General features: G+C 41.7%; 2 protein-coding genes across 2 annotated transcripts in view; one reads left to right on the forward strand and one right to left on the reverse strand.

Moving 5' to 3' along the window:
- KMO (kynurenine 3-monooxygenase) overlaps window positions 1–15,281 on the forward strand; it is a 31,220-nt gene extending 15,939 nt beyond the window's left edge. The window contains 11 exon segments of the mRNA XM_016196065.2: window positions 215–302; window positions 2,211–2,376; window positions 5,504–5,575; window positions 6,732–6,853; window positions 8,498–8,645; window positions 10,221–10,278; window positions 12,137–12,219; window positions 13,554–13,655; window positions 13,742–13,801; window positions 15,079–15,216; window positions 15,219–15,281. Of these exon segments, the coding sequence (XP_016051551.2) occupies window positions 215–302; window positions 2,211–2,376; window positions 5,504–5,575; window positions 6,732–6,853; window positions 8,498–8,645; window positions 10,221–10,278; window positions 12,137–12,219; window positions 13,554–13,655; window positions 13,742–13,801; window positions 15,079–15,216; window positions 15,219–15,281 (1,100 nt within the window).
- Window positions 15,282–17,127: 1,846 nt separating this feature from the next.
- The window catches only part of OPN3 (opsin 3), a 33,694-nt gene continuing 25,988 nt past the window's right edge, over window positions 17,128–24,833 (reverse strand). The window contains exons 3-4 of the mRNA XM_087828990.1: window positions 20,859–21,110; window positions 17,128–17,950 (exon numbers count right to left, since the gene is read on the reverse strand). Of these exons, the coding sequence (XP_087685116.1) occupies window positions 17,687–17,950; window positions 20,859–21,110 (516 nt within the window). The 3' untranslated portion in view covers window positions 17,128–17,686. The remainder of the gene's footprint in view (window positions 17,951–20,858; window positions 21,111–24,833) is intronic.

Here is a 24,833-nt window from a genome sequence, read left to right on the forward strand (position 1 = left end):
TGTGAAATGAGAGTAGATGATTTTTATCCATGTCTTTTACTATCAAATTACCCTGGAACTTTTTACCAAATAAAATTACCATTTTAATCATTTTTGCCTGGTAAAAATAAATAGCCGTATCATACTGTCAGAAAACGAGTCCTATTTCAATTTCATCAAGTGAAATAAGAATTAGAATTTTACTTTTGTTTGCTCTCTTCCCTTGTTTCCTCAGCTGTTGAGAAATATCCCAACGCAAAGATGTACTTTGGCCACAAGCTATTGAAATGTAACCCCGAGGAAGGAACGCTCACGGTGCTTGGGTAATCAATCACCCCCAGCCTGTTGACTTCACAGGGAGGCGAGAGGGATTCGAGTGGAGAAGTTTATCTGTAAACTTTGTTCTTTGGCTCTTTTGAAAAGAGTTAAATGATTAGTAAAAGGCTGCTGCAACCAGATTCTGGATTTGACCACACTCTGCTCCAACCAGATTCTAGATTCCACCACACTCTGCTGAAACTAGATTCTACATTCAACCACACTCTGCTGAAACTAGATTCTACATTCAACCACACTCTGCTGAAACTAGATTCTACATTCAACCACTCTCTGCTCCAATCAGATTCTAGATTCGACCACACTCTGCTCCAACCAGATTCTAGATTCCACCACACTCTGCTTCAACCAGATTCTAGATTCGATCACATCCTGCTTCAACCAGATTCTAGATTCAACCACACTCTGCTCCAACCAGATTCTAGATTCCACCACACTCTGCTCCAACCAGATTCTAGATTCCACCACACTCTGCTTCAACTAGATTCTAGATTCGATCACATCCTGCTTCAACCAGATTCTAGATTCGACCACACTCTGCTCCAACCAGATTCTAGATTCCACCACATTCTGCTGCAGCTAGATTCTAGATTCCACCACATTCTGCTGCAGCTAGATTCTAGATTCCACCACATTCTGCTTCAACCAGATTCTAGATTTCACCACACTCTCTTCAACCAGATTCTAGATTCGACCCACACTCTGCTCCAACCAGATTCCAGATTCGACCACACTCTGCTTCAACCAGATTCTAGATTCGGCCACACTCTGCTTCAACTAGATTCTAGATTCGGCCACACTCTGCTTCAACCAGATTCCAGATTCGACCACACTCTGCTCCAACCAGATTCCAGATTCGACCACACTCTGCTTCAAACTCTCTCCTCCCTGGAAACAGATGCCTCTCCTCAGCCCTGCTTCTCCTCTTTCTGGATGCTATTTGTCTGCCTCTCCTTAGCTGACTCTATTTCCTCTAAAGTTCCAAGCCTCATGACCTACTCTTGAGATCCATGATGGATTCCCAGTCCACTCAACAGCCACTGATAAATTTATGTCTCTAAAAGGTACCTCTCTAGCTCAGGCCTGTACCTTCATCCTCAGTCCTACATTCAATCCTAATCAGTGTTAATTTCTCCTTAAACATCTTCATAGGGACCTCTTGCCATGACCTAAAACTTGCCTGAGACCTTGATCACCTGCTTTTCTCCAAGCATGTCCCACTCCTGACTGCCCTAGTACTGTTACCCAGATAACGAGAATCATTGTCATGTGCCCGTTCCTCTATTTTCTCTGAATTTTTGTACTGGCCTCAGAGTCTATGTCGCCTTCTTCCTGAGCACCGCAGTCCTTGGCTATCACATCTGCACAGGTAGGCTACTGCGGTCACCTGGTTTCCATTTCCCATCTCTTCTACGGTCTGCCTCCACTTCAGCACGTCCCCTGTGAGTGAGGTTTCTTAAGTTACCACTTTTCATACATCATCTCCCCAATGGGAAAAAATAATTATTTTGCCAGGATAATGTATTTAAATCTTTTGTCTTAACATTCAAAATTATCTTCTCACTCTGCGCCCTCCTCACACTGTATTCTTAAGTGCATCTTCTGCTCCCCTCTGCTCAAGCCGAATGTGTTCTCCTAAAATGTCCTGGTCGCATCCCTCCTCCCTCATGCAGGGAACTCAACCCCTAGACACACTTCCATAGCCTCGCACGCCTCCATTAAGCAGTGCGGCTCTGTGTTTCTCTCATTCTCGGAAGAAAACCTGTGACAGGGAGAAGTGCTACCATCTTCATTTCATAGCTGTCAACTCAAAGCTTGAAGGCAGGTTTGTAAATGGGAGTAGCAGCCCCACTGACTCACCTTTTTTTTTTTGGATGGTTCTTTGTATTTTTCAGATCTGACAAAGTTCCCAAAGATGTCACTTATGACCTCATTGTAGGCTGTGATGGAGCCTATTCAACTGTCAGAGCTCACCTCATGAGGAAACCCCGCTTTGATTACAGCCAGCAATTCATTCCTCATGGGTACATGGAGCTGACCATTCCACCTAAAGATGGGGATGTGAGTCCTTTCCTTTCCCATCCCCACACCCCACCTCTCCTAGGGCAGCTGTTCTCAGTCGCATGTCTTGGTCAGTTTTGAGGTTGGCACAAGTACTCTGTCATTAATAAGAAATTGGAGTATAGATATCCCTTTAATAATATCCCTCTCTCTCCCTTACCTGTTGATATACTTTCTTAAGTAGTAAAGAAAGAGAGGATTAGCAACCACCGTACTGGAAACACACAGGGACTGTGTCCTACATAATAATATAATTTCTCTTGAGAGAAAAAGGGGGGTTGGGAATCAGTTCTGAACACTGACTGTCCAGAGGCCTTGTCCTCGTGATTAAGTCAGTAACAGTTATTAAGTACAGTGAACAGCAGGGCCTTGCAAAGAGATTTCCAGGGACTTTTCTTATTCCCTTGTTCCCGTGTTGGGCCATATGTGGCCTGAGGCAGATATGTGATATGTATGTTTTATATTGTCATAAGCAAGTAACTGTAGGAACTTATTAAGGAAAGCTAAAATACCAAAGAAAGTAATGAAGATCTTGGCTTATAAGCAAGAATCGGTAGACAGTGTTAGTTAGATACTTGATTTGCATATAAAAACATGCGTTTTTTAAAAGTGCTGATCTAATCTATCTGTCTGAAATTCAGATATCTGTAAAATAGCTAAGCATTTAGGGATAGTGGTATTCTATACCAGTTATACACCAAACTGTATCCATCAGTCAAATCCATCCTTTAAGATTTTGTCTTTCTACTTCTTTCTGGTCAAAAACGTGTTTCCTAATTCTTCAGTGCTGATTCTATGGTTTTCTGGAAGATCTGTTCTCATGGCCCAGCATCTGATAATTCTGAATTACAGGATAATACAAAAACCACTATTTTGACATAGCAGTGTGATCCAGCCATGGGAATATTTTGATGTCACCCAAAAACAATCTACTGAAAATTAGCCTTCCCTCCCTTCCTTCCTTCCTTCCTTCCTTCCTTCCTTCCTTCCTTCCTTCCTTCCTTCCTTCCTTCCTTCCTTCCTTCCTTCCTTCCTTCCTTCCTTCCTTCCTTCCTTCCTTCCTTCTTCATTTTTCTTTAATGTAACAGATTCTCTTATTCCATCTCTGATGACTGAAATGGGGATGAGCGATTGGGTGAGTGACAGTACTGGGTGTATATTAGAGGGGTGCTTTCGGGAAATGAATGGGAGGCTCATCTTAAAGCTCTTTTTGCACAGCAAGCAAAATGCTTTTGCTTAGACTTCGTGTTTGGGGGGACTTGTGGTGAGAGGACCAATGGCGATTACTACAAGCCCAACCTGGGGACAGCTGTTGGATGAAAATGTCTATTGAGAGTATGACTTGGTAACAAAAGGTGAAAAATTAGCCCGGCCAGGTGTGGCTCAGCTGTTGAGCATCGACCTAGGATCCAGGCGATCAGGGTTCGATTCCCGGTCAGGGCACATGCCCGGGTTGTGGGCTGCAGCCGATCAATGACTCTCTCATCATTGATGTTTCTCTCTCTCTCTCCCTCTCCTTTCCTCTTTCTGAAATCAATAAAGATATATTTAAAATAAATAAATAAATAAAAATAAAAGGTGAAAAATTAAACGGTTGTTTTGCAAAGTCGTGAAATATGTATATGAACACCAAAATGTTCTTGGCATCATCTTGGCTTTCTCAAAACAATATGTAAACTATTATCTATGCCAGTGTGGAAGACGGGCGGTACATATTACCTTCCAAACTGTTTTTAACCAGCAGGTTAAATGCTGGTTAAATGATAAATTTAACCAGTAAATGATAAATTGGTCAGCGGTCATTTCTCTGCTCTTTCCTGTTTTTGGAGCTCTAAAAGGTTGTGGAAATGGCCAAAAGATAGCAAGAGGGAAAAGCTTCCCCCAGACTGGCCTCTTTAGTGCCCATCTCAAACACTGCTCACTTGTGCAGCCCCAGCCCTTCCCCACCGCCCTGCACTCCTTTCCCATGAACCCCTTGCTTTAACCACTCCCCCCCCCAAATTTCTTACCTGCCCACTTTTACTTCCTATGCTTCTAATTTAGCACCAAATCACCTCCCGCTTGAACTGCTGGTAAAGGGAAGTTACCTGGCTTTCCGTGGGGATACATGTTGCCTCTCTGACTGCATCGTGAGGTCTCTGAGGTCAAAGAGTTATGCACTTATTCATTTCTATGTCTATGTATTGGGCTTTTTTCGGGGTTCTGGGGATTAAAGAGCCAGACAGGAACATTCTGTTCTCTTAACACACAAATAACTGTAACAAGTATGCAAATGTTAGCTAGGAGACTATGCTGTGCTTCCCGTGTCCCTTACCCTGTGCAATGTACACATGGCAAGTGCTTTCTAAACAACTGTAAAAAGTAATGCAAACTTGAAATAGTTGGGAAAATGATTGTATCTTCTTGTATGTATAAACTATCCCTGGGAACCATAAGGGTTTGGGTCAGTTGGGTCTTGGGTCCATTGATCTACCCAAGTAATCAGTACTTACTCAGGCTGCTGTTGCACTGACAAGACCAAATATCTACTATTTGTGACGTGGGAAACAAGTTTGTTTGTAAAACTTGGTTTTGCCCATGAAATTTAAATTAGAACCTTTCCATCCATACAAATATGTCCCCAAATAAGGTGAACATAGAGTATAAAAATATTGTACACATATATATATGTATATCCATATATATGTAGCTTATATGTGTATAAATATATATTTTATGTATGTATGTGTATGGAAATACAGAGAAGGAAGGGAGAGAGCATCTTATAGCCTGTTCTCAAATCTTCAATTATACCTACTATCAAAAACCCACCATACTGGCATGCAGAATATGCTATTGATTTTAAACGTTTTGAAGTCAAGTGATCATGTACTTTTGTAATAAAAGGCAATGGTTTTATATATATATATATATATATATTTTTTTTTTTCACCTAACTTTGAGTTTATAAAGGTAGAACACAAAGTATTTTCTAAGACTATTTCTACATTATGTAGCAGTAGATATCACATGAATGATACTGATTTAAATTGCTGTGGAAAAAAATATGAATAAGCAGAGTCAGTTTTATAGATGTTTTGCATTAATATACTAACCAAAGATATATATATATACATTTTTTCTGCAGTTTGCCATGGAACCTAATTATCTGCACATTTGGCCGAGAAATACCTTCATGATGATTGCACTTCCTAACAAGGTAGATAGAATCTCTTATCAAATGTAATTCTGCATCTATAATTAATGCTGTTTGCACTTAATGTGTGTTTCCCCAATTAATCTCACCATGGTTTAGTCTATTTAGTGACTACATATTTGAAACTTTGGGATAACTGAGGAAAATCCTGAAATCATCCCAATTATTTACTTTGGAAAGGGGGTTTAACATACGTGGTGACTAATGGGGGTTGTGTCTGGTGGTGCCTGTCATCTTTCCCAAGACAGTGTAGGAAGACATGACCCCCAAACAAAGCCAGAGGCTTAGGTTGTATATTAGAAAGTACTTTCAGCCTTTAAGATTTATAAAACATTGGAATATTCGTCATCAAAAAATAGTAAGGCTGCCTGGCCGGTGTGGCTCAGTGGTTAAGCATCGACCTAGGATCTAGGAGATCGCGTTTCGATTCCCGGTCAAGGCAAGTGCTCGGGTTATGGGTTCGAACCCCAGCAAGGGGCGTGCAGGAGGCAGCTGATCAATGACTCTCTCATCATTGATGTTTCTCTCTCTCCCTCTCCCTTCCTCTCTCTGAAATCAATAAAGACATAGTTGAAAAAAAAAGTAGGGCTGTTCTTTCATGAGACTCTACACTTTTTTGATATATAAATATATAAAATATATATATTATTGTATATTATTGTATATATATTATTGTATATTAATATATATTATTGTATATTATTATTTTATTGTTGCTGTTGTTATTATGTGCAATATAGATACATGCAGGTATCTGATTCTCTGGTGGGTCTTTTACTCTTACCTTTTTTTCTCTTGTTATCAGTCTGGGGTCCAAGGCCTATTAATACTGTCATAAAACAAGCAACAGAGAAAAAAAAGGAGAAATGAAATCCAACTAACATACTAGTGATCTAAGGTGTAGAGTTTGCCTGGTGAAAATGTCTGGAATTTACAGGGTAGAAATTCTCCTGATAACTGAGAAGCTGGGGAGTAGCCCCAAGACTTGGCAGAGCTTTTCCCTGGGAGTCGAGGGACAGAGCGAGGGGGCCCCTCCCGGCCGCCCGGACAGTCCTCCCAGGCCCCCCTCGGCCACAGCAGGCACCCTGTGACTGGGGGTCCCCACCTGTGCCTACATCACGGCCTCCTGTTCCCTCTCTCACTGTTCTTTCCCTGGCAGAACAAAACTTTCACGTGTACTTTGTTCATGCCCTTTGAAGAGTTTGAAAAGCTTCTCACGGGCAGCGACGTGCTGGATTTCTTCCACAAGTACTTTCCGGACGCCGTTCCCCTCATGGGAGAGTAAGTCGCAAGCTGTGCAATCGTGTCCTTTGCTCCATGGCTTTGAGTTACTGACATGTCACATGAAGGTCACGCACCTCATTTCGATTTTGCTCAAACACGTCCGGTGGCGCAGGGACCTAGACGTGAAGCCTGTATTAGCAAAAGAAGATGCTGTGCTGAGAGCAGTTAGCTGAGCAAGCCCAGGCCACTGCCACTTTCTCTGGGAAAGACGAGTCACCTGTGTCCCTAGGCCTTTCTGAATCCTGTGCGGGCTGGCAGACCCCCTGGTGGATAAGCGAGTCTGTGGCCCAGGAGGCACCAGCAGGCCCAAGTTCAGGTCTACCGCTTACTAGCTGCCTCAGCTTTCCTGCATCTCAGCAGGAAAAGGGCCATAGTGACATACCTGCCCCAAAGGGTTACCATGGGGACTAAAGGACACGTGCCCATCAGTCAGCCATCGCAGGGCCTGGCCCATATGAAGTCCCCCAAGATTAATAGCTAATTGTATTGGTTGCCTTGTTTAGAACCCACGGCTCCTGGGGCCCAAGTCAACATCACCCTCCACGGGGGCCTCTGTCATCTCGTCTCACTCAGGGCCTCCGCCCCTCCTGGGATCCAGCTCACGTCCTCCCTCCAACGATGTCTTCATGGAGGCACAAGGCTGCAGAAAGAGCGAGACTCTAATACTGCTCTGCCCCCTACTTCCCTGAGTCTCGGGTTTTTCATCTTTAAAATGGGCATCCGGCCCTGGCTGGCGTGGCTCAGCCAGCTGAGCATCGCCCCATGCACCAGGTCTCTGGTTCAGTTCCCGGGCGGGGTAAACGCCTGGGGTGCGGCTCAATCCCCAGCAGGGGGTGTGCAGAAGTCAGCCAGTTTCTCTCTCACATCAATGCTTCTCTCTCTCTCAAATCAGTTAAAAAACTTTTTAAATTGGCGTCAGAATACCTATTTTTTTAGGGCAGTTTGTGCAAATTTAATGAGCTAACTAGGTAAAAGGGGCAGCCCATTGCCAGCCCATAGCAAGTCTTGGAAAAATGGTCAGTTTTCACCCTTTCCTGCCGCCTGATTCAGTCTATATTGACCTCCCCTACTCCGACCTTGATGGAAACCTGTTTGCACACCGAAATTTAGCTCTTATATCCCACAGCTATTTCTTGCCTTTCCGTCCAGATTTAGGATCCAGGTGACATACTGTTTCTCTACTTACAGCTTCCACGAAACCTCTGTAGACGCTTTTCAAACACCAGCTTGATTCCAACTGTCTGCTTTCAAATACATATAAATTCACATTAACTTTTATTTTGGTTTGTCGTGGTTTAATCAAACGCACAGCAGCACTTTGATGTTTCCACGAACACCTAAACGCACCAACCCCGCTGAAAACTGCGTGGCCCGTGCACGTGAAATTTGCACGACATATACATAAAGAGACATATTTCAGATCATTGAAATGCAGCCAAACGTGTTCTTTTTGATTATGATTAATATTGTTGCAAACCAACGAAATTTGCAGATCAGAAAAAAATGCAGTCTCTCCCTTTCCTGCCATCTGCGTGTTTGTCAATAAAATCCTACGGTGGTAGAGCCCGTCACTGTGAAAGACTCAGGCAGTGCCCGGTGCCCGGTTTAACGTCTTTCCATCCTGACCACGTTTCTCTGAAGGCAGGCCCTGTCACGGGATTTCTTCCTGCTCCCGGCACAGCCCATGATCTCTGTGAAATGCTCCCCTTTCCACTTCAAGTCACGCTGTGTGCTGATGGGAGACGCAGCCCACGCCATTGTCCCCTTCTTTGGGCAAGGAATGAACGCGGTAAGTTCTTTCCCCCCGGGAAATCCCACCCGAAAACCCTTAAATAAAACCAAAACATGTCTGAAACTGTCCCCACAGAGTCTCTGTGAACACAACCAATTCTACAATCGTAACTGCTGTTGAACTAGATTCATCAGTAGCTATAGTCAAGACTTGAATGAGTTGATCCAGTCATTTAATGTAGAGGAAAAAAGCGTAAAGCCTGAGACAGTCATCTGTACAGTTAGCAAACGCTTTGATAGCTTAAAATTCAGAGACTTGACTAGCAGCAATATAAGACTTAATTTTTAAATATTTTCCTAGAGATTATGGGTAAGTACATAAATGTTAGGCTCAAAGAAAGAAACCATCTTAAATTATCTTTTTTCCCTTCACTTTTTTACAAAGGAATGGAAAAAACCACAATTGATGGGGTTAAATAAAACTATGAAACAGATTAGATGTTGAATACTACTGCTTTCATGGAAATTTTATTGTTCTGGCTAAAAAACTATTTCAGAAAAGAAATGGTGTTCAAATATCATGTGTGTGTCTTTGATAACTAATAACTTTATAATCATAGTCTTTTATTGCTTGGGTTATTGGGATATATTCCAAGTATGAATAGGCTATGAATCCAATCGATTATATTTCCTACAAAGCAGTGGTAAATAAACATTTTGTTTTACGAAAACATAAGAGCACACCAATTTTAGTGGGTAAGTGCCCAGGCTCTGGCATCAAAAGGCCTGGGTTCAAATCCTGACTCCACAATTTGTTAAAATATGCTTTTGCATAACTAACTTACCTTGATTCCCTCTGTAAAATTGGGATTTTAATAGTATCTACCTCATAGAGATTCTTGGGATGTATATAAATTAATTAAGTAAAGAATTTAAAAGTGTTATTATCTCAGTCCTATATGGTATCTCTCACATCTAAATTAACAGTCTATATAACTGACAAGTAAGTTTATTTGCTTCAGATGTAATCTCTATATTTGATGTAAAGGTTATTCCATTAACTTTTACATATATTATATTGCCTTTAAAACTGTAGTTTGAATTCCTAGAAAGCAGGAAACACAGCTTTTGACTTTTTTCTTCCCCACTGTATTTAGCATTGCACCTTACTAATTTTGTAGAGTTCTTAATATTGGAAATTTGCTTTACTCTTGGCTTATAGGAACTAAATTAATATGAGAGTTTTATCCTCTCATTAAATTGCTCTAAATCTGAATCTTAAAGACCTGGATAGTTTAAATATAATTCTAATACTCATGGAAGAGCAATATAATTATTCTTACTTCTTGAAGAAGCAGTGGAATCCATAAAAAATTGCAAGAGTAATTTAAAATTCTGATCAAATTCCAAATTATAGATAACATATATATGAACTGGGCAAAGACAAAACCATCAAGCAGGCAGTTGATGGTCTTTTAAAATCATCATTTAATGCCAGGCATGACTGTTCAGCTGCCGTGTGCTGGTTGAGGTAAACATCCTATGAACTACTAATGGAAAGCCTACTCAAAATTGCTAAGAAGCTTTCATTATTTCTAGTTTATTTTTCCCATTTTTTGTTTTCTTATTTCAGGGCTTTGAAGACTGCCTGGTGTTTGATGAGATAATGGATAAATTCAATAATGACCTTAGTAAGTAAAATTTCTCAAATGGACATGGATGAGCCCTGCTCATTAATTGTGGACCTGTTTCTGATCCTGGGTGGTCACAGCCGCCCTCTGCATATTTCCTGGTCAGGATTATAAGTGTTTCTGCTGATAGATTCTGCTGTTCTCACTGCCCATATCAGTCAAAGAACACCCAGAGAGGGAAACATAGTTTTTGTTTCTTGTACATGGAGGTCTAGGCAGTGATCCACACAAAGATAAAAGCTCCGAGACCAGAAATTGGCGGAGAGATGCTCCTTTCTCTCCCATTCAACCTGGGTGCCACCCTGCCAGCACCCCTATAGCTGCCCTCAGATACACTGTCAGAAGCTCCAGTGTTCTCTTGCCTTTTGCCCGATCAAAGGTCTCAATCCAATACTTCCATTTGCCTTTTGATTAAAATTGACCCCACCAATATGTTAATTTTACAAACATAAAAGCTTAAAAAGTTTTATATGTAATTCTGAAATTAAATTAAATGTACACACTTTCCACCTGTAAAAGAAACTGCAAACAGTGGCCTAAGAACCGAATAGCTCTGGCTGCTTCTCAGCATTATGTGGTCTCAAAGGCACCCTTTGAACCTAAACCTGTTCCAGGTGAGGGATGGACTAGGAGAGCTGGCTCTAAACCTCCACTGGGTGCCAGTTGTGACTCACCAACTAACGAGCTGTGTTACCTTGAGCGAGTCACTTCATCTTTCTAAAGTCTCAGGGAATATGTTTTTCATCTATAAAGTGGAGATGATAACACCAACTTCAGAGAGTTGTTGTGAAAATTAAATGATTTGCATGAAGCTTTTTTAAAAAAAAATCTGGTGCAAAATAAATTCACAGGAAATACTTATTGTAGGAAATCATGGGCACTGTGGTGCCTGCATCGGAAGAGAGCACAGGTTCTAGGACAAATTGCTTCTGGTTTTCTTCCAGCTCATATTGCTTCCCCCCTTTCTTAACCCTCATGTGATTGGTGTCATGTGCTACCAATGACCGAGGAATATGGAGGCTACATGTATCAGTAGCCTCTGTCACTACTGGCTTTGGTCACTAGAGAAGAAAGACAGGACAATAACAATAGGGCAGTTATAATAACTAACATCGCTCAACATCCCATGTGTTCGGCGGCTTGATGTCCTTTCAATGCATTATCTCATTAAAGAACACCCGGGATAGGTGCTATTCTTGCTCCTATTTCACAACTGAGGCAACTAACTTGTACACAGTAACTTGCACAAAGCCATGTGGCTGAGAAGTGGTAAAACCGGGCCTTGCACCCAGATTCTCCCACTTTAGAAAGGGCTTCCTTACTAGCTAGAGTTGTTTGGCCATGTGGAAGTCATAGTAGTTAGTCAGTAACTTATCAAATATATTTATTCAGTATTTGCTATATACCAGGTGAAGATTTCAGACACGAGTATGACATGGGCCTGCTTCTGGTAGCTCACAGAATAGTGGGGGAGCTGTGGTTTCAGCTAATAAGGTGTCTTAGGCGCAATGAAATATCATGCATGGGGCGGCAAGGGAACAGCAAATTCTAGGCCGGATGGGGGTGGGGGGTCATGTACAGTCATATGAACTGCTTTCCACTTGTGAAATAAGAAAATAATGATTTTCTAATCAACCAGTCTGCGTTACATTATCGTTGTCACAAGTTTTATTTACTCGCAATAGGAAATACTTATGTGTTATTGCTCAGCAGTCATAGATTGTTGGTCACGCAGCCGGGTTGCCCACAGTTTTAAGAAGTTAGGGAGAGAGTACACTATTTAATTCTACCTATGCAGAGCCCAGCTCATTTTTCTAGACTGCCTTGGAAAACATGCATTATTTAACTTGGCTTGTAGGTTTATGTCTTCCTGAATTCTCAAGGGTTAGGATTCCAGATGACCATGCGGTTTCAGACCTATCCATGTACAACTACATAGAGGTGAGTGAGACGGTTCGGCTCTGCTCCATGAGGTCACTCATTGACACTCTAACAAATTTTTATCAAAAATTTACTGATGAACAAAATAGGTTCATGGAACAGAATAACAGATCTCAGTGGGGGTAGGAGGGGACAGGGAGAGATTAACCAAAGAACATATCTGCATATATGCATAACCCATGACACAGACCATAGTATGGGGAAAGCCTGGGGTGGGGCAGGGTTTTGGTGGAGGGGGAAAATCAGAGACATCTGTCGTAGGCTGTCGTCAACAGCAATGACAAAGAACAGGTACAAACACACACACGTACACACAGCATTCCTTACACATAGGTGGACTGTGACTGTGTCGACAGTGACAATGACCCATGCGCATCACCTACATTCAATGACATTCAGGAGGCAACAAAGATGGTGAAATACAAGACGCCTGGTTCAGCCTCTGATAATTCACAAACTCCAACCTTAGATGCTTACTAGAGTTAGTGATATGCTATTTTAATGAAAATACAACTTTAATATTTAAAAATAACTTGAATGTGTTAACATGTTTGAAAAATCTAAGAAATGGCCTTGCCACTCTTCACATTATAAGCTGCACCCTTAGAGTAGCCTTGAATGTTCTTTAGGGTATTATGCACCGAAAAAAAAAAGAAGTAACACCAAAGAAATTCATGGGTAAGAGATTAATCCTCTGAAGAAAACCAGAATTCCAGTTTGAGCCAGTCATGTGAAAAGCTCACCAGAAATTGTTGTGCTTCTAGTTTTAAAATAATCCAACGAAAAAATTTCCAAGTTAAATTTAAAGAAGAGAGTGTCCCTGTTTTCCATCTTTCCTAAAGACAAGAAGCAGGTGGACTTCAGCTTGAGTAGAGTGCTTTCACATGTGGCCAAGGGGGTTCTTAAAATACTAAAAGGCCCCCGAATGTGTCGTCCCTGTGTCTTTAAAAACGAGACAGCTACAACTCAATGTTTGTCCTGAATATAGAATAGGTTTAATCAGATCACTACCTGCCATAAAGAACATTCTAAATCAACCAGGAAGAACAGAAATTAGTCAAATCATTGGGCTCACGGTTAGCCAACAGATCCAGCTCAACAAACTGCAGTCGAGTTTCCTGAGTTTCCTTGTACACCCCTGGGCAAAACAGTTCCCTAACAGGTTTAGTGTAGTTGCTCTGCCTTTTCAAGGTAATGGCCTAAAAGGGACTGGGAAATAAGGGCTTATTGGAACTACTTTGTGCCTGGCTTTGTGGTAAAGGGTATGGATAAGTCAGGGTAGAGAAACAAAGGTATTTTACTCAAGATATTCTCTGAAACTTGCATTATTGCAGATGCGCGCATATGTCAACTCCAGATGGTTCATCTTCCAGAAGAACTTAGAGAGATTTCTTCACGCTCTCATGCCGTCTACCTTTATTCCTCTCTATTCCATGGTAAGGTCTGAACGTCAGGCTCTCCCTATTTGAGCTTCCTGCTCGGCCACTGAAGAATACAGAGCCCTCTTCACACTTTCCTACAGGTCACGTTTTCTAGAATAAGGTACCACGAGGCGGTGCTGCGCTGGCGTTGGCAAAAAAAGGTTGGCACAGACTCCAGTTCTTCTTTCCTTGATTGGATGTGCTGAGATTCATAGTGTTTTGGTTATGGGTGCTGCAGGCAGGTATGGAAAGCATGTGGCAGGCATGAAATGTTTGTCTTCCACATAAGAAATGCCCTGGGTACACAGGCGGCAACCAGCCCAAGGGGCAAAGTTACAAAGAGGCAAAGAGAGAGAGGGCAAGAGCTGTGGAAGGAAAGGGACTCCGAGAGAAATGGGTGCTAACTCTGCTTTGTTTTAGCCAAGGGACGTTTTGCTTTTTTTTTTTAAGCAACCGACTTTCATTTCATGTGATACTCTTATGGAGTTAATTTGTAAAACTGGACAAAAATGAACCGCTTATAAAACAGAATCTGATTCTGATGTAATGCTCTGCCACGTTCGTCTTGGGCATTTGTTCTAGAGAAGCCAGGAAATGGACATTTAGATTCCTTATCTTCCCCCTTGGAAATTTTACAGCTTCACCCACTCAACAGTTGTTTTATTTAGTGTAGAAACTGAGCAAGGGCATGGTGATGGACAAGAAATAGTCCCTCCCCTTTACATAGCTCTGAGATTGGGGGGGGGGGTGGTGGAAAATTGCAGTAGAAAGGCTCGAACTGCCCCTGGAGGAGAACAGAGGTGGGCCAAGCCCCCTGGAAGCTGAAGAACCACCCCCATCTCCAGAGTGGGGGTGGCCAGTATTTCAGGGGAGCTGGCAGGTAGCAGAAACCCTCTCCCCATGTCCAGAGTGGGGATGGCCAGCATTTCAGGGGAGCTGGAAGGTGGCAGATACATGTGAAAATGGCTAGATGAGGAGCTGGAATGGTGAGCAGAGCCTTCAAGATAGTTTTTTAATTAGTAAGGAATCATTGACATATAACATTATATCAGTTCCAAGTGTCCAACATAATGATTCAGTATTTGTGTGTATTGCAACACGGTCACCACACTCTTCAGGGACACCTGTGCAGGGCCCGAGCAGCGAATTGATTGTGGCTTCAGCACAGAGCTCTTCTCAGACAGTTCATAGCTCCCTTTCTAAACTGTGGGGTTTTTTAATGGCTGTACAAAAGTTGAGTGCTAAGAGTTCCTTATACAGAACACATGGATTCAGGCGTTTCTGGAAAGAGAGAAAGGAGGGAGAAAGGGAGGAGGGAAGCTCCAAATTCTTGACCTTACCAGCCACTGCAAGACTATTAGTGGTCATGAAGTTAAATTGCTGTTTCAAGATTTTAATCCCTGGATGAGTAACAGGAGAGCTCTTGCTGTGTTTACAGGTGATGAAGAAAGGATCCCTTTTCTTTGGAACACTGATAGCCATTGGCAGTACCTACTTACTTCTGTGCTCCATGTCACCGAGACACCTGGACTACTTGAGGAGACCATGGGACTGGGTCACTAACCTCAAGAATACAGGACATGTTTCCCTGCAAACTCCGTGGAGTTACTAGAACAAGTCTCCGATGTAATTAGCAGGTGACAGAAAGGTGCTGGAGTAGCAAATACACTTGATTTCTCTGTAATCAAATCTAAGGATCAGAACCATGTTTCCCATCATCTTATTTAATTCTCCAGTGGCAGGTGTTTGTCAGCCTAGAATTAATTTCAATGTAGAATTTCCATGTGTTCACTGACACTTTTTTTTTTAAAAAGGCCACCACTTCAAGTTGCAATAAGCAGCTTCCCCACAATACTATGCTTATGTCAAGTCCTTCTAAATATTAACGTGTAATGCCTCTTTCACTCCTCAAAAAGCAAGGTCTAGAGGCATCGAGGAAGACACCGATCACACTTTCTTTAAGGGACAAAATAGAAGTCACAGTAGGATTGACTCAACATCTGGGACCATATAACCATTTGCCTGACATCTTAATGGCCCTTTCACCACCTGGAAGCAACGTATCTAAGCACAGGGCTCAGATTCATTTGATGGAAACTAGGACTATAAATGAGAAATTTGGGGACTTTCTAGAGAGTTCCCATGAATTGATACTATTTCCCAGTCTCCAAAGGCCAGTGTTACCTTTCGAAGACTAGGAAAATCTATTAATGCCATGCTAAGTGAGGGACAGGAAGGGGTGTATTTATAAACCAAATATCTACATATACAAGAGCCTAGAAAGGAAAACAGGGAGAGGGCATTCGTATAAATATGAAGCCACATGTTATTCCATTTCAGACTTTTAGGAGCAATATACCAACTTATATTTTAATATATTTTTATTGATTTTTAGAGAGAGAGGAAGGGAGAGGGAGAGAGAAATATCGATCGGCTGCCTCCAACACGCACCCCAACCAGGGATCGAACCTGCAGCCTGTGTATGTGCCTGACCAGGAACCAAACCAGTGACCTTTCGGGGCACAGGACAATTCTCAACCAAACTGAGCCACACCGGCCAGGGCTACCAACTTATGTTTGAACTCTAGGCTGTGGCAAACCAGAAATAAACTGATTTTTAAAAGCTCACTCAGTGAAAATGTTTTCTTTGCTTGTCGCTTCTTCAACAGGCCAACTGAATCGCTTAGAAATCTTTCAAACATGATAAATTATGAAAACGGGACATGAATAGGACAGTCACCTAAGAAATAAATATCAAGCAATAAAGTAAAACGGTTCACTGTTTCTCTTCTATATTGTCAAAGAAATGCCTGAGTTCTAATAATCCACGTGTGGTCTAAACAGTGACTCACGGAAAAGTGGCCTCTACACTATTAAATTATCCGGTGGATTGATTGAAGACCAATAAAGATTAAATAACACATTTTTTAAGTACAGTTCTAGACTAATTTTCATTCCCCCTTCCAATGTCGGTTGGTTTGGTTGGTTGCAACTCCTTTTTAAAATCCAGAACTCTCGGCAAAAGTGTGGGAAATTATTGAGAGGAGAGATGATCCTGCCCTGCTCGTGTTTGAAATGACATATGGGGAGGTGTGTCCCCTGCACATACATGACGGCCTACGCTCCAGGATTTCCCTGAAACTCACCACCTTGCTTTCTTGGCTGTGTTGCCTTTTTCTTAAATTGAATTTATTGGGGGGACATTGGTTAATAAAATTATACAGGTTTCAGGGGTACAATTCTACCCTGCATCCTCTGTATGTTGTACTGTGTGTTTGCCTCCCCAAGTCAAGTCTCCTCCCATCACCATTTACCCCCCTCTCCCCTCTCGCACCCCCAACCCCCTTCCCTCTGGCCATCACCCTCCTGCTGTCTGTGTCTGTGACTTTTCCTTTCTTTGCTTAATCTGTTCACCTTTTTCACCCAGCTCCCCGCTCCCCTCCCCTGTGTGGTTTTCTGGTAGCATCTTCTAGACCTTGCCGAGCACCACGTTTATCAGAAGCTCCTCTTTATCACGTAGAAAGTCTTTTGTTTCCTATAAAATTCGGGGTTTGGTTTCCCCTTCTTCCTGGAAGGGTCTCTGATAAAACTTGGTTGGTCAAACACTTGAAGTGACACCGACTAGAAACCCACGCTACAGAAAATCCAAGATCTTCTAGCGATTTCGCACCAGGGTGGGAGCCAAAGTTATTTTTACAGCAACGTGGTTTTCGAGAAGAACGTATTGTGTGCCTTGTAAAATGCCGTCGTTTAAAGCTATATTTAAAATGAAAGTTTCCAACATGTTAGAAGTTGATGGGGCCAGATGCCAGTCGTGCGCCCACGGGCCTCACTATGTAAAGTGCCTGTTGACTAAAAGAACTGGTCTCGCTCAGTTGCCCCAGAGGCTAGAGACCATATATACGAACGACTCGAATTTCCTTTTGGGCCACAAAAGTGTGGTTGATGTTCCAAACGGTGGGGACTCCAAAACAGTCCTTGTGATGGGAGTCTCAGAGTGGTGTTCAACTGAAGTCCCCATGTCGCCTCTCCATTCGTGTTTGTTCTTATAAAGGCCGTACTTGGATCACATCAGCCTTGGAGACGTTGGTTTTGTCACTGTCGTCGACTGATAGCGATTCATCACTGGTGATGATAAAGATGATGGAAGAAGAGTTAAAAGTGACTTTTTTCTTTGGCCTGTCACCGTCCTTCTGGGACATCACGATGGGCCTGATCTGCATCTCGCTCCCTGCTGCTGAGAGGTCTGGAGCGGGCCTCTGGCCCCTCTGCAGTCGGAAACAGAGCAGCTGCCAAAGGGACCTTCGAAACTAGGCAGAGAGAAAATGACGTTGAAGAACAAGAAAAGTGTAGCCCCCAAACTGGATTAACAGTCAAGACAATCGGTTACATTTAATGCGGGTTTTTCTCTATTTATTGTCTGAGAGGGGTGGTCATACTCAGACCTACCTAAGCAACCCTGCATTTTTTTTCCTTTTATTTATTATAATTCTCATGCATTAGACCACGTAGGAATGTTTCAATACCTATAATCTCCGCAGATTCAAGTTGCGTGGAACATCTATGAGGGAAACTAGATTTCTTTCTGTCAGGGATTTTGAACAGAAATTGATCCCAGAAATCTTCAGTGAGCATTGTGCCTTCTAGGCGACAGTCACTGAACCTGGGGATCCTGTGGGCAGCAAAGACAGGCAAGGCCCTTCCTGGCAGAGAAAATGGTGTGATGGACTCATTAATGTTCCTTTAATTGGGTGAAGAATTATTTTTCGATCAAGATTATGAATCAGTTGGAGCCAAAACGCTACAACAGAGAGTGCCAGTGTCCACCAGCACCCCCGTGTTTTCTCTCTGTCTTGGGTACACCACTATTTCTCAGCCCCCTTCAGGGGCTCCTCCTTGCCCTCCCCCATCCATAAGACTCTTGAAGGTCAAGGTGTGAAGCTGGTCACAACTCACACTCCTAAGTGACTGAATGGGACAGACCCCACCTTCTCCACAGTGGCCCGTGGACTCTGATCTGAATGAGCCGTCAGTAACCTTTTTCTTGTTAATCCACTGATATGCTGAGGTTTTTGACAGTCTATCATGACCAATCAACCATATAAATAAAACGTTAGTTACTTTAATTTTTATCTCCTTTGTTTAGAGTAATACATGGGCTTTCCCAGGTCAGGAAATATCAATAAAACATATAATAGCTACATTGATATCTATAGTCTTTGAAGCCCATTTATATTTGTTAACATTTAATTTATACTCACCTTAAAATATTTATTTGTTTGAGACTTTATTGATTCACCAATCTACTGTTTGGTATGTCAGGTTAAGGGCTAAAGATACATTATTATAAGTGTTAAATAGAGCATGTATGCCAAAGAGAGTGTTTTCCAATATGAATGGTAAGCTCCTTGAGGACAGGACCAGTTTCACTTATTTATTTAGTTGTTTTTGTTCATTTGTTTATTAAGTTACTCCCAGAAACCAGAAACATCAGGACCACATGGGAGCTGTTAGAAAGGCAGGATCTTGGGCCCTCAAGCACACTAAATGAGAATATGCATTTTTTACAAGATCTCCAGGTATGGTGTACACATATTAAAGTTTTAAAAGCACTGATGCATAGCCCACTGGCCCAGAGAAAGGGCACAAAAAGTGTTAGTTAATGTAGTTAAAGTGTACTCTCCCGCCTGTTGAGGTGTAGTCCTTAAAGTAAGGAGGTCTTATATTCCTTCAGAAATTAAAGTTACAATCCATCTCACTAGAAAAATTCACATGAGCAAATTTTCAGAGTTTTATAAATAGTTTTAGGAGTTCCAGTGGCTCCCCTGTGGCCAATTCAAGGAATTCTTAGGTTCTAACACATTCCCAAGTTAAAAAATCTCTGGGGTCAAGGAAATGGGCAAGTGGAAGACTACATGAAAGGGAGAGAAAGACCACCAGTGAAAGGAGATGGAAGCCATGTGAGAGCAAGCTCATGGAGAGGGTAAACCAACTCTATTCAAGGTCAAGGAAAGGCATAAGCAAAAAGGAAGAGCTTGACCGGTGTGGCTCAGCGGTTGAGCATGGGCCTAGGATCCAGGAGATCAGGGTTTGATTCCCGGTCAGGGCACAGGCCGGGTTTCGGGCTCGATCCCCAGCCGGGGGCGTGCAGGAGGCAGCCCATCAGTGACTCTCATCATTGATGTTTCTCTCTCTCTCACTCCCCCTTCCTCTCTTTGAAATCAATAAATTAAAAAAAGAAAAAAAAAAAAGAAGAAGATTTAGCAGTGAAGATTATAAACTTAATATAAAAGTGCCCCTTCCTCCAAACTCTGGAAGCATTAAAAGTCAGAGTAGTTCTTTTGCCTGTTATTAATATGACCTGTTACTTAAAAATTCCAATATCGTAATGAACTGTTATTCGTAACTTTTAAATTCTCTGATCTTGGCACTTTGTGACTTAGAGGCTCAGCTTCGTATCAGTCTCAGTGAGGGCGCTCTGAGGCATGACCGCCCACCGTCAAGCCAGAACTACAGTGGTGTGTGCATGTCACAGTTTCCTACGACAGAAACAGAAAATAAACTTCCCGGATTAAGTTTCTTGAGCCAAATTCATCTTAGCTCCACGTGGGCCGTGGCATAACAACAGCCCAACCAACTGCTAACGGTGCCTAGAGCCCCAACCGAGGAGCTAGGGGGGTGAATTTATAGGATTAAAGCAAACAAAGTTCAAACCCAGCCATCAACACTTCCCAGATCAGGCAACTTATTTAACTTCTCTGAACATATTTAATAATCCATAAATAAAATAAGGAATAACATCAGTGCCCACGTCATAGAGTTCTGTGACGATAGGTGCAACCTGCATAGTACAGGAAGAATGTTAAATGCACATACTCACTCTATTTGCTGTGGTCTGAAACCAAACCCACAATATCTCCTAGGTATGCCTGTATTATTAGCTTCTATTGTGGCTGTTATTATCACTAAAAATGTTTCCTAGTGAATGAAATATTAATTGTAATGGAAATTTACCTAACAAGCATGAACCTCCAATGGTAGAATTATCATTTTCGTTGGGAATATCCTACATGTCTTCCTGAAGCCTTTCCTTTCCTGTAAAATTTTTGATTCAGGTTTTTATCATGGAAGCTGCTCTGAATTATTTCTATAAACATATTACATTTTTCAACCACCCCACCCCCAGGGTGAAAACAGTCGGTTGATTACAAAGCTCACCTTTCTGATCATGAAGATATAAATAAGCGGGTTATATACAGTGCTCAATTTAGCAAAGAGATAGGAAACAACAGACACTGTGGGAGTGACCAGGTGTCCATAGCCATTCACCACCAAGAAACAGGTCACAATATAAGGCATCCAAAAGATCAGGAAGATGAATATCATAAAAAAGCACATTTTGGCCACTTTCTTTTCATATCTTAAAATCTTGATCACTTGAATTGTCTGAAGATCTTCAACACCACGAAGCTGCAGAAAGAAAGAAAGGAATCTTTTTCTTTGTTGTTTCTCTAACAGAATTCTTGGCCCCACCTTAATGGAAAAATAACTGAGCAGGACTTCAGGGGCTGAGTTCTGACCCAGGACCTGCATTGGGGCCCAGCCCTTAATTTCTCGGGGCCTCAGTCTCCTCATTTTTAAATAATACATTGCACTACATAGTCTCTTAGATCCTTTAATGGCTTTTCATGTTTTCTAATTTACTTAAAGAAGTATAAAGTGAATCGTGAATTCATTAAAAGACAACCTGAAGGACTTGATAAATTGGAACAATTTCTCCACGACCCTGGAAACTGCTTTATCCAGGGCATGATCCTCAGACCCTCAGAGCAAGCAGTTATATGACAAAGTTCCTCAGATAAAATGTGCTTTAGAAGTTCCTCCTATTATTATACATGTGTTATTAAGGGGAGGGAGAAATATTCCTGTACACCACAATTATGCTCTTAAATTAAATGGTTATTTCTGGCTATATTAAGCTCATTATGTTACAAAAATATAAATTCTTTAAATGTTGATTTTAAAAACAGTACCTGGCCTACTGTTGAGGCTTAGTAGGTAATTTTAAACTGGGAAATTTACTGCATTTCAACAAACTCTAAGTGTTCCTTTTACTTCTAGCATTATTATGAAAATTAAGGAAAATTTTCCAAATAAGTTAGAACATGTGCTTATAGTACTTAAAAATATATTTGAACTAATATATCTAAATTACTGAAACTACCTGAAGTTATATTTAAGAAACTAGATTCTTATTAGAATCTTATATTCCCATGGACAAAGAATAAAGATAACATATAATTAAAATGTTGTTTTTCTTGTTTATTTTGTTTTTTTGGGTTTTTTTTAGAGTAGAGGGACTGGATACAGATACAAAAAAAAAAAATTCTTCTTGGGGCTTTTTCAAATTCCTTTGAGTTTGTGGAATCTAAAAATGTTTTAATCATATAAACAATCATAACCTAAACACATATACTTCTCACCTTTTCTCACATATAATATTCCCAAACATTACATAGACCACGACTCCGAAAAGGAAGTTGACCAAAGGTCTATTGCCCATTAACCAAAACCTTCTCAAAACCCAGGTGGCTCCTCTTAGACTAGGATTCGGAGCTGGTTTCATGCTCAAACTGGATCTCCAAGGTTTGCAAATACCCTCAGCTGGGCTAAAGGCACAGAGTCTCTAGCTCTGTGCTCCCTAGAGACTCTGAACCTGCTACCACAGAAAACCTAAGTTCCCAGACAGGTCCTCTTTGCACTTTCACCACTTCCCCTTCTATGCCCTCTGTCTGCTTCTCATTCCAAAAATAGTCACCTATCACATGCCCGCATTGTTCCAACTCTATGTAAAAAAATAAGACTGGGTCTCTGCTCTTGAGGAATTAATTCACTATGTGGTGAGGGTGACAATCACACAGACTGCTTCGGTAAGTGACACAGGCCACGGGGGAGGTGAGTAGGAAGGGCAATGGGAATACACCAGATGGGTAATCCATTCAGAGGTTGGGTTAGAGCAAGGAGATCCCAAGCTTAGCCTTCTGAGGTGAGTAGGAGTTGACCAAGTAAGGAGGAGAGACAGAAGAATGTTCCAGAGAAAAGAAGAGCATTAAGGAAAACTGGTAAAAGAACAGATGTCAAGGTCTAGGAACAAGAAATATTGCAGTTGGCTGAAGACTGAGGTGGCAAGAGGGAGGGAATGTCGAGAAACGATGCTGGACAGGCAGACAAGACCTGGTAGTCAAACTCAAGGACTTTGCTTTTAATGATGAAGGTAATGCAACCGCTAAAGGATTTTAAGCTAGGCAGTGACATGAGAATATTTGGATTTGAGAACAATTACTCTGGCGGCAGCGTGAAGAAAATGGACTAGAGGAAAGCAAGAATGAAGGAAGAAAGCTAAGATCCTTTCCAATTGTGTCTGTGGCAGCAGGAGAGGGGGAAAGTGGTCCATAGAAAAATATTTGAAGTTGAATAGATAAAATTTGATAATTGGATGTGGGGTGAAACAAGGATGAAGAACAGTTAAAGATGACTCTCCAATTTCTGTGTAGCTAGGAATGAAGACCATTCACTGAGAAAGGGAATGGAGGAGTAGATTTTGGGGGAAAGGTGACCAATCCATCTTCACAAGTGTGGAATTTCACTAGTCCATGGACCATCCAACTGGAAGTGGTCAATAGGCAATTGACTGGGAATCTGATAGAGGTCAGAAGAACACCCTGGATCAGAAACAGAGATTTCAAAGTCACTAAGCTATTGTTAGGGGGAGAAATCCCGGAGTCTATGAGACTATCCAAGGCTAGTACATAGCATGAGGTGAGAGCTAGGCATAGAATGCTGGGGAGGCCCACACAAAAGAAGCCCTTGAAAGAGACTTGAGAAGATGGGCCAGATAGTCAGCAATAAAGATAGGAGAGAATGGGATCCTAGAAACAAAGGGAGGGGGAAATCATAGTTAAGTGGAAGCTGTCACTAATGCCAGAAGGTTCAAATACCTCAGATGCCAGAAAACAAAGAGAAATAGAAATGTGCCCATTGGATGTAACCTTTGGGAGATCATCAATGATCTTAATGAGAGTTGTGTCCATGAGGATGTGGTAGAGGAAGGAGGTGCCAATGTGTAATGGGTTGAAGAATAAATGCTAGGTGAATCTACTAAACTACAAATTCTTTGAGGCAAGGACTGCATCTTACTCATTGCATCATCAGAGCTTAGAAAATGTCTTGGCTTGTGTTTCCATAACAAAATACCATGGACTGAGTGGCTGAAATACCACAGATCTGGAGGCTGAGGGGTCTAAGATCAAAGTGCAATGTAGATTTCCTGCTGAGGCCTCTTTTCTTGGCTTGGAGATGGCCACCTTCTCTCTGTGCTCTCGCATGTGGAGAGAGAGTGAATTCTGATCTCACTTCCTCTTATAAGGGCACTAATCCCATCATAAGGACCTCACTCTCATGACTTCATATAACCCTAATTAACTTTCCAAATCCTCATCTCTGATGCTATCACATTGGGGGTTAAAGCTTCCACATATGAACTTAGGGGGACAAAGTATTCAGTCCATAACAGTAATTGGTACATTTTAGATGTTCAATAAATACTGGTTAAATGAATTCTTATTGAGTGATGATGTAGCACCAAAAGCCACCAATGGTTCTTTAGGTTATCAGTGATGATGAAATAAAATGATAACTAGAGGGAGTTGAGAGTGTATTTTGCTTTTGTATTAAATTAACACAGTTATATGCTAAAGTAAAAGAGCCAGTAGTATGGGAGACATAGAAGATGTAAGCGAAAAAGAAAAGTATGACTTAAGAGACTTCCCTGGGGCAAAGAGTGGAGTGGGGGCAAAAACCAGAATCTAGGGTCAGCTTGGTCCTGAGAGACCTCTCCCCTTACCCTGTAACTGAAAGGAAGGGTCTAAGAGTGATTTATATACAGATTTATATAAAGGAAAGAAGGGAGTTGAGGAATTTCTTGATAATGGCTCTGTTTTGCCTAATAAATAAGAAGCATGATTTTTTTGATAAGAATTAGGTCATGGAGACAGTAGTAAGAAAATAAATTAAAACAAGAATTGAGAATTTGTAGTGGCAATTGTGTAAGGAGAGTGGACCATCTTGCCATCCAAAGATTGCTAGATACTATCGAGAGGACGTCTGTGTACGGACACTGGGAACCTGGTATGG

The sequence above is a fragment of the Miniopterus natalensis genome, chromosome 21, assembly GCF_054644295.1.
Source record: "Miniopterus natalensis isolate mMinNat1 chromosome 21, mMinNat1.hap1, whole genome shotgun sequence".
NCBI lineage: Eukaryota > Metazoa > Chordata > Mammalia > Chiroptera > Miniopteridae > Miniopterus > Miniopterus natalensis.